The sequence below is a fragment of the Crocuta crocuta genome, unplaced genomic scaffold (genome assembly GCF_008692635.1).
Source record: "Crocuta crocuta isolate KB4526 unplaced genomic scaffold, BGI_CrCroc_1.0 scaffold6, whole genome shotgun sequence".
Classification (NCBI taxonomy): domain Eukaryota; kingdom Metazoa; phylum Chordata; class Mammalia; order Carnivora; family Hyaenidae; genus Crocuta; species Crocuta crocuta.
In genome coordinates, this window is record NW_027531917.1 from 10,178,234 (window position 1) to 10,188,243 (window position 10,010).

Here is a 10,010-nt window from a genome sequence, read left to right on the forward strand (position 1 = left end):
CGCCCGCCGCCTCCTCCCCTGAGACTGCCGCCAACTCTGCTGTCGAGTTCTCGGGCCCGCGGCCGGCGGCTGGGTCTCGGCCCTGCCCAGCTAGCGGGGCAAGGATTGTGGGGCGCCAGCGTGCTGAGCTTGGCGAGGGAGGAGGGAGTCTAGACGCCGGGAACGTCCCGCGCCCCGCCTTGCCCTCCCCCTCCCGAACCCTTGGGCCTGGGGCGCGCGCGGAGGTGCAAAGCGGGGTAGACAACTGAGAAAGGACTGGGTTGAGGAGTGTTGAGGTAAACGTTGGGATCCGGATTTGTTGTGTGGAGTTACCTAAAGGGAGCGGTTTTAAAGACACCTGCGTGGTGGCTGTGTTGTTCTTGTTCGTCTTTTTATCTACTCGTCTTTCCCTCCCCCTCCCCCATTTTTTCTTTCCATTTGTTTTTCATGTTTTACAGTAAAGGCATGACTTCCCGGCACCGCAGGGAAAATAGGGTGCAAGCCCAGAAACTATTTCCCCATCACCACTTGTTGAAAAACTGATTGGAAAGCATCTCCGTGTTTGAACAATCGAAAGTTCCAGGATTTCCATCGTCTCTGGTTTTGCTCTGGAGACCTTTCACTGCTAAGTATCAAGACGAAAAAACTGGAAACTTGATCGGGTAAACATTTAAACTTGAAAAGTTACGAGTTTTATTTTGGTCTAGTAAATAATATGCTTCTCTTTTGTTGGCTAATTCCTGCTCTTAACTTTCTAACTTCCTCGTTTAAAATATCTTTACCTTTTGTTGAAAACACTTTTGTTGTTCAGGTCTGTAAAGTCGAGCATCCTCTACTGGGTGGATATTTATTTGCCTCTGCAGAAACACAAACAGACTTTTGAAAGTTACAAGTCTTTGGAATGTATAGGTCTTTCACATTAGCACAAATGATTGAGCATTTTACTCTCCAAAGAATAATGAGCATGTTTATTGTTTTAAAGTTTGAAATCCAAATATTTAAAGACAGCCGACTTTTCATATCGAAAGATTTAGGCATTCCTGGGCACAGATATTTAATGTTTTTCATCACTGGCCTACAACCATGAATCATAGTTGGGACTGATTTGCCATAGGAGTAAAAATCACTACCATTAGGGCGTCTGGTTGGCTCAGTCAGTTGAACATCAGACTCTTGATCTCAGCTCAGGTCTTGATCTCAGGGTGTGAGTTCAAGTACTGTGTTGGGCTCCGAGCAGGATGTGAAGCCTACTTCATAGGGAAAAAGAAAAAAATACCATTAACTTAAAGTACAAAAATGTGTAATGATAATTCACTACTGTTTGGGAGGGCAGGAATCATATCCGTCTTGTATGCCATTGAAAACCAGTAGTCTAACAAAATTTGGCACATGAGAGTCTAGCATTAAACAACTAATTAAATCTACTAAATCAATTAAATCTATTAAAATCCAAACTTTACCGTATTTTCCAGAATTTCTGTGAAATGGTAACTTTTTCTCTGAATATGTCCACAGGTGTCATGACACATATATTAGCAATTTACAGTTCTTTTGAGAGAGATTCCATATAACCCCCGCTATGAATTCTCTAGCATGGGTTAAGGGAATACTTCATTAGTGCTGATTTTTTAATTTGTTATATATAAGGTTAATGTAAGAGCTTAGTCAGAAGGAATGGCCCCAGAGAACAAATGGTTGTCACTGACAGCATTTGTTCAGTATGTCAAGTTTTCAGTGTCCATAGAAGTAACATCATAATTTTGGTAATGATCATAAAAATTTGTTAGTAGGACAAATTGATAAATTATTATGCTGCTCCTGAATTAAATATTTGGAAAAATAACAAAAACAATCGTTTACTTTCCCTGAACAAATTGTGACTGAGCACCTATCATATACTAGGCACACGTTAATTTTTCAGATTTGTACTAACTTACTAGTTAATAGGTGAAATCAGTAATTAACAAATGTATTAGTTTTTAATGTTAAAAAGAGGAAACAAGTGTTAGAAAAAGCATTTTGCATATCTTGATCATCACATTTATAAAACTCAGTGGAGGTATATGTGCGTTAAAAAATGACTGGGGCACCTGGGTGGTTCAGTCAGTTGAGTGTCTGACTCTTGATTTGGACTCAGGTCCAAATCAAATCTTGCAGTTTGAGGGATTGAGCACTGGGTCAGGCTCTGTGCTGACAGCAGAGTCTGCTTGGGATTCTCTCTCTCTCCCTCTGTCTCTGCCCCGCCCCCACTCGTGCTCTGTTTCTCTCAAATGAATAAACTCTTTAAAAAATTACTTACTTTGAGCTCTGTATTTGGCTTTAAAATTTAATTTCCTTGTTGCCACTATTAATTGCAGCTAGTCTGTGTTTTTTCTTTTTTTTTAATTTTTTTTAAATGTTTTATTTATTTCTGAGAGAGAAAGAGAGCGTGAGCAGGGGAGGGTCAGAGAGAGAAGGAGACACAGAATCTGAAGCAGACTCCAGGCTCTGAGCTAGCTGTCAGCACAGAGCCCGACGCAGGGCTTGAACCCACGAACCGAAAGATCATGACCTGAGCCAAAGTCAGATGCTTAATCAACTGAGCCACCCAAGTGTCCCTAGTCTGTGTTCTTTCTAGGCTTTTACTTTTTGTTTTTTCTGAACACTTTTGGACATTATATCCATCTTCATATAGAATTAACCCAGTTTAGTTGCCCTCCTGTTTGAACAGACTTTGCCCATAATTCCCTACATTTGTGTTCCTTAGATCAGTTGCTCCAAAACTATGATGGGAAAAGAAGCTCTTTTAAACTTCAATACACATCTATGTGGAATGAGAGTAATATAATTAATACCTGAAATATTGGCATCAAATCAGGTTTTCCTAAAAAGATAGTGACATCTGGGATAGTTGGAAGTACTTTTTTTATAATTCTAATTTATTTGAATGTCATCAAATTCAAGGAATGGACCTTGTTACTAGTAACTTGCTCTGGTTTTGCCTTCCCTTACATATTTTCAGGTAAGTTAAGAGTTAATAGACATAGTCTATTAATTTGAATTAAGTTTTCTGAAATCCTTAATCTTAAAATGCTTATACCTGTCTTTTATTTGTTACTTCCCGAATGAGTTGTTATAACACTTATCTTTGTTTCTCTTGTCTCAAAAGAACCTTATTCAGAGTCAGAATGGAAAGGTTTGTAGTAACAGCACCACCTGCTCGAAACCGTTCTAAGACTGCTTTGTATGTGACTCCCCTGGATCGAGTCACTGAGTTTGGAGGGGAGCTGCACGAAGATGGAGGAAAACTCTTCTGCACTTCTTGCAACGTGGTTCTGAATCATGTTCGCAAGTCTGCCATTAGTGACCACCTTAAGTCAAAGACTCATACCAAGAGGAAGGCCGAATTTGAAGAGCAGAATGTGAGAAAGAAGCAGAGGCCTCTAACTGCATCCCTTCAGTGCAACAGTACTGCGCAAACAGAGAAAGTCAGTGTTATCCAGGACTTTGTGAAAATGTGCCTGGAAGCCAACATCCCACTTGAGAAGGCTGATCACCCAGCAGTCCGTGCTTTCCTGTCTCGCCATGTGAAGAATGGAGGCTCCATACCTAAGTCAGACCAGCTGAGGAGAGCATATCTGCCTGATGGATATGAGAATGAGAATCAGCTCCTCAACTCACAAGATTGTTGACAAGGAGGTTACCACCATTGTGATCAAGATAAATGTGGAGTATTAAAGTTATGTGTTGATTGTGTGGTTCATTTTTATATTTATTTCATTTAAAATCATGTGATGCAGAATAGTTTTGCAATGTGTATATAGTTGCAGGCAAAAAAACAAAAAACAAAAAAAAAAACCTCACTGCAAAACTTACTGTTAATTTTAGTCACCAATGGTGTAAAGCAAAACTTAGGGTTTAGAGTGTGCTAGGATACCTGAAACCTGATGGTTATCTTTAAAATTGATGGTTTTTCTCCTGAAATGTTTGTGCATGGAAGAACTGCCCTGCTTTTTTACCCTGTTGCCATATATGATTATTCCTTGTGAGATTACTTAATTACTTGGATTGAACACTAGCCTAGGAAAGTGAAGCTGCTGCCAGGCAACACCACTCACAGTAACTTAAAGGAATTATATCTGATTAGAGGATCCTCTTCAAAAAGGAAGGGATGGTGGGAAACTGTTCTATCTTCTGATCCCTCGCAGAAATGACTGTCTTTATTTCAAACTGTGCTTGTGTATGACGAAGTTACCTTATCTATCCTTCAGTTCCTCACTGTCTTTTTTCGCCCTTTTTAAAGGCTTATTGTATTTAGTAGCAGCTTCAAGTGACCAAAAGACTAAAATCGTTCTTTTAATGTCAGTGCCAGAAGCCATGGGGAATTTTGCAGTGACATGATTTTAGTCTCTTATTATAAACAAATTTTTGAACCATAGTTTTCATTTCAAGCATCGTCTTGAATTTGCAAGCTTTTTTTTTTCAATATCTTGATGTTAAAAGATTTAAAGATTGGCATTTTAATTTATAAATAGACATTTTATGATTGAGTTTCCTGTTTTTACAGAAAACTAGTAATTACCTTTTGGCTGACAGAACAGATAATAAGGAAATTACTTTCTCTACATTAATGTTTCCATATGATTTATAAGACTTTAGGTAAATAGAAACAAGTTAACTTTCACTTTTATGTGCTTTGCCTCTGGTGGTGCAAGGTTTTTAAACATGGATGGTAAACAATTGTCTCGAAAGACTGGCAAGGTTTTTGTAGTGGAGATCTGGCAGTATCCTGCATAACTGTTTGGGTGAGGACATAATCAGTCCTGTTAAAGGTCAACCATGTTCAGGAAATGATCTCTGCGAACCTCACTTATCCTGTAAGTTATATCCTCTCCATTGGAGACCCAAATTATATTTTTTAAAACCGAAAAAACTGAAGACTTGGACTAGAGCTTTAAAAAAAAAAAATACCTTTAATTTCTTGAAAACATTCAAGTTTAAAATACTCATGAAATATATTTCTATTACAAAGCACTAACATGAATGCCCTATGTGACTTGGAGTTATCTATAAGGTCATTTTACCACAAATCTTTAAAAAAAAAAAAAAAAGCCAAAGTGAATAAGGTGGTATTTTTCAGAAACAGCTTTCCAGGTCTAAATTTCTTTTACAGATTTAAGTTCCTAGTTCAGGTTGTCAAAGTGCCCATCTGATCTTTAGATTTTATGTGAGTTTTTGGTTTTCATTTTAAAACAAGCCTGCACCAAAAGCAAATTTGCTCATCAAAATTTGAGTTTTTCTCCTGTTTAGTTACATAAAGTAGCACAATTAATGCCTGGAGTAGTGCTGTCATTGCTAAAGCACATACGTGAGACCAGCAGCAAAACATAACCAAAATGTACTCTGCTTGTATTTCCCCTAGTAAAGAATTTGCAGGCAACCATGTTTCTTTTGAATTATCTAAGATGGTAGAATATCTAAGCAGCTAGGAAAATAATTGAGTTTTATAGCATTTCAGAACACAAAAATAAGGTTAGATAAACAATCATTCTAATTTTTCAAAATTCCATGTGATTCAGATTGCTCCCTATCTTAATATTAATTTGCACTAACAGCAGACACGTAGTGGCAGAACAGTTTTGAGTAATCCTAAGCAGTAAACTGGATGATGTTGCACAAGAAAAAACCAATAATTCACATTTGAGTTTCTAGTAGTTATTATTGATTTGATGATCATTTAGGTCCCATATGTCTTAATGTATTTCTCCAGGCTCCTAACTATTCCCACATATACCTAGGGGCATAATTCATCCTCCTGTTAGGATTATATCATGTCCTTAGAAGTGTTTTCCATCCTGTTGCAGAGGTTTAATGTTTGTTTACTGATTATGAAACTTTTTTGTTCCCTGAAACTGGTTAACTTTGTCTCATAGTTAAATTGGTATGGCGGAATGATTGCTTTAGCCTGCTCAAACTGGTACAAATCCGTGAAACCATGGTTGGCGTATGTTGGATAACGAACGAAAATGTCTAAGGCGTATGCTGCCGTGGAGGTGTGGTGGACATGTGTACAGAAGCTTTCAATCTTAACTATATAGTGTTAGTGTGATGCTATACTATTGGAAAAATAGCAGTTTTTTTTCTATTTTATAAGTTGTATGCATAAACATAAGATTTGTAATGTTTCATTTATAAACTGCCTTCTTCAACACATGCTTACCTGTTAATAGTGTTTTCTTGAAGTATGGTAGTATGTCTTCCAGAATTTCACTATATGCTTACAGTAAATAGTTACTAGCTTGTTGAAATGTTAAATTCCTTGTTGTTGTTGTTTTGTTTTGTTTTGTTTTACTTCTGTGGGGCATATAGCAAGCCTGAAAGACATTGTAATTATTTCCTACAGGGTGAAAATTTAGAAAGATTGTGTATGAGAGCCTAAATAGTTATTTTATTCATTATCATCTTTAAGACTTTTTTTTTTTTTTCCAACAAATGCTACTTCCAGTTAATGCATTTGGCCCTACTGAATTTTGGGGGACCAGAAAACTTTAAAGAAAAAGCTCTGCATCTTACACTTGTAACCAATTAAGTATCAGCTTGGGATTGTTCTGAAGTATTCATTGCTTAAAAACTGTTGTAAGTAAAAGTTTGCAAGATCTCCAAGCAGAAAGTTCCATGTCAAAACTTTTGCCTGAAAGAATTTGTATGTGAATGTTAATGGAAAACACATTTAAACAAAATAAAATTTAAAGTGGCCCAAAACGAAAGCCACAAACATTTCGTCATTTGGTGCTTAGTCTTTGTGAGGGCTCTCTGTGGTTTGACTTGCTCCAACTGCCTTTAAATGAGTACAAATCACCTTAAAACATTCATTAAATAGAAGATTCATCCTGTAATTTGATTGAAAATCTTAGCCTAAAATAAATTGCTCTAGTTTCTGGTCAGCACTGATTAACTTGTGAATAGTGAAGTGGCTGTCCTAAACCTTCCATTTATCTCAATCCATACTATGATAGACTTCTAAGGTAAATACAGTTCTTACCTAATGGTATTCTACTTGTATCCAGGATACTGTATTCATTAAAAGTTTACTATGTTTATTTTTGTATTCCAGTGCTTACTTTTTTTTTTTGCCTACCCATGTATTCTTAATATAAATGTGTCACTTTTCAAGTTTTGTCTCTGTGACTTTTAGAAATAAATTTCAAAAAGAAATTCTTTCAGAAGTTTTTGAAAGCACATTTTGTGAGTCAGTAACATATATATGTATTTTAATTAATTTAACCTCTATGCCCAATGTGGGGCTCGAACTCATGACCCCAACACTAAGAGTCACATGCTCTACCAAGCCTCCTGTATTTCATTTTTTAAAATAACATTTTATTGTTCCAAAATAACAGTATTTTACTAATTGAGTTTTATTTTTCTACTAGTTATATCTCTATAGGATTATTAGCCCTTGCCTAATGTAACCATATATTCTGTCATAATCAGAGTCACATCAGAGCTGCATACAGATAGCTCTTTTCCTTAAAAGTCACATACGTAATAATTAAGTTAATCTAATCAGCACTTTTAATTGGAAACTTTAGTTTTCTACTTAGAGAAATATTAATCATGAAAGACAGGCCTAATTTGCACTTCATACGTTTTATTGGGTTTGTCAAAGATTTGCCATATTCATATTCACCCCTGGGGGTGAAAAAAATGCATAGAAGTTGAAAATTGTCTTGCTTTTTAGTAGTTTTATGTAGTTTTGAGGATATATATTTCTTCTCACTTCTGTCTGACAAAAACATTAATGAATTTATAAAGTAATTAACTTTTTTCTGGAATCAAAATGGTAGAAAGGACCTTAAAAAAATTAGTCAATACTTCTGCATCCAGTTTAATATAAACAAGCCCATCAACCCATCAATGATCTTTTGAGGAAAAGTCTTTACTAAAGAATATCATCAAAACCTTTATTAAATGTAACCCAATTGAATATATGTGTCTCTGGGTCTCATAACAGTTTCTATTTTTTTTCTGTGTATGTGTAAATTGAGTTGTATTATATACCTGTAATACAGTATGTCATGATGCAAAAATGCTTCTGGGGTCAGACTAGCTAACCTAGCCCTAAGAAAGCTAAAACTAGGCGGTAGAATGGTAGTACTTGTGATCTGATGTGTTTGATAATGTATGGCATGATTTCCATCTGACTACTCTTTATTGTCATAATACAGTGATGGGGCTGTGGGGGCATATCATTTGTTGTCTTTTCTAGGCAGCTCCTTTAAGCATTCGTCATAAGACTAGTTAGCCAAATACTTGTCACTGGTTTTGTTTTGATTCTCAAAGTCTTACTTTGTATGAGAAGAGCAGTAAAAATTGAAAATTTGCGGATTAAATGGTCTGCATATCCTTTGAAAATATGGTAGTTCTTATAATCCACAAAATATGTATTTTCACATTAAAATCTATTAAGCAATGGAATTGACCAATTTAAATACCTGTAAAGTACAAATCTGCCACACATTTAATACAATGCCCATGGTAAATCAAGAGCTCCACTGAATACCGTATATCAAGGTAGTCCCTGGTGTACCACATTAACTAATGATTATCATCATCCAGTGCCCAGAGCTGATATGTTTATTACATGATAGATTCTCTAAATTTTTCTTTTTAAGCACCAAATGAATCAATGTGTTATGGAAAACATTGTTTTTATATGCCTTTTTTCCTGTCTTGAATTTTTTTTTAATTTTTTAATGTTTATATATATTTTTGAGAGAGAGAGAGGCAGAGCATGAGTGGGGGAGGGACAGACAGAAAGGGAGACACAATCTGAAGTAAGCTCCAGGCTCTGAGCTGTCAGCAGAGAGCTTGGGTGGGTCTCAAACCCACAAACCGCCAGATAATGACCTGAGCTGAAATTGGACACTTAATCTACTGAGCCACCAGGTGCCCCGCCTCTGAATTTTGTCTTATGTTGCTCATGTAGTACCTATTCAAAAATAATAATAATTTTATGTATTCTTTTTAGTCAGCACATTTGACTTGTATGAATATATCTGATGGAACAAAACAGTCACTCTGTAAAGATATATGAAAAAGAAAATTTATTTTGGTATTATAATAGTAAATAATTGCAAATACTATAAATGTCCAGCAGTAGGGGAATGGTCCAAAAATATGACACATCCATATTACAGAGCATTCAAATGGTCTGAAAGTATGGATCGGGGCACCTGGGTGACTCCCTCTGTTGAGCGTATGACTCTTGATTCTGGCTCAGATCATGACCCCAGGGACTTGGAATCGAGTCCCATGTTAGGCTCTGCACTGAGCATGGAGCCTGCTTAAGATTATCCCTCTTTTCTCTCGCTTTCACTCTCTCTCTCTCCCTCTCCCTCTCTTTCCCCCCTTGATCTCCTCCTCCCACTCATCTTTTTTTTTTTTTTCTGAAGTTACTCATTACTAAGTATGTAATGGGGAAGTAATTTCAAAGCTACAGCTTTAATATTCCTGTATTTTTCTTCTATAAATAGCCTAAACTTTCTAGTTGTTCACAGTAGCTGTACACATTACACTCTGTGTTTCAAGAATGCCTATAATAAACATAAGTTTAATAGCTGCTAAAACCCCATCAATGTGTTTCAAAATCTGTCATTTAATGGAAATAAGAGGGATGTCATAATATATCATCAGGGAGTTCTTTATAACTTACAATGTCTGTGAAACATTTTAATTTTCTATTTTAGAAAACCAGCATTAAATCAGAATTGAAACTCCTTTCTGGTAATTATTTGTCATTTAACTCTATTCCTCTCCATGAACATAGCTATTTTGGAATTCAGTCTTTTGAAACTTTTTCTAGTGAGGGATTGCCTAGCACCCCCATGCTTACTGGCACAACAGTAATTTGTTTACAATTCAGCATCATTGTGACATAGTACAATCAAGATACAATGTTTCCCTATACCAATGGTCATTTGCTCATAATCTTTCTTTTCCTGTCTGATTTCCTTTTTTCTCCTCTAATGCTTCATTTCTTCCTCCTGTAG

At 36.3% G+C, this 10,010-nt stretch overlaps 1 protein-coding gene across 2 annotated transcripts in view; it reads left to right on the forward strand.

Annotated features, from left to right (window-relative positions):
* Positions 1 to 6,738, forward strand: part of CGGBP1 (CGG triplet repeat binding protein 1) — a 6,959-nt gene extending 221 nt beyond the window's left edge. The window contains exons 1-3 of one of the 2 annotated variants that reach the window (XM_077774847.1): positions 7 to 275; positions 438 to 641; positions 3,128 to 6,738. In XM_077774847.1, coding sequence (XP_077630973.1) covers positions 3,147 to 3,650 — 504 coding nt within the window. In that variant the 5' untranslated portion in view covers positions 7 to 275; positions 438 to 641; positions 3,128 to 3,146 and the 3' untranslated portion in view covers positions 3,651 to 6,738. Of the gene's footprint in view, positions 1 to 6; positions 276 to 437; positions 642 to 3,127 lie in introns of those variants that run through there. The other variant, XM_077774846.1, reaches the window with a different exon arrangement.
* The last annotated feature ends 3,272 nt before the right edge of the window (positions 6,739 to 10,010 follow it).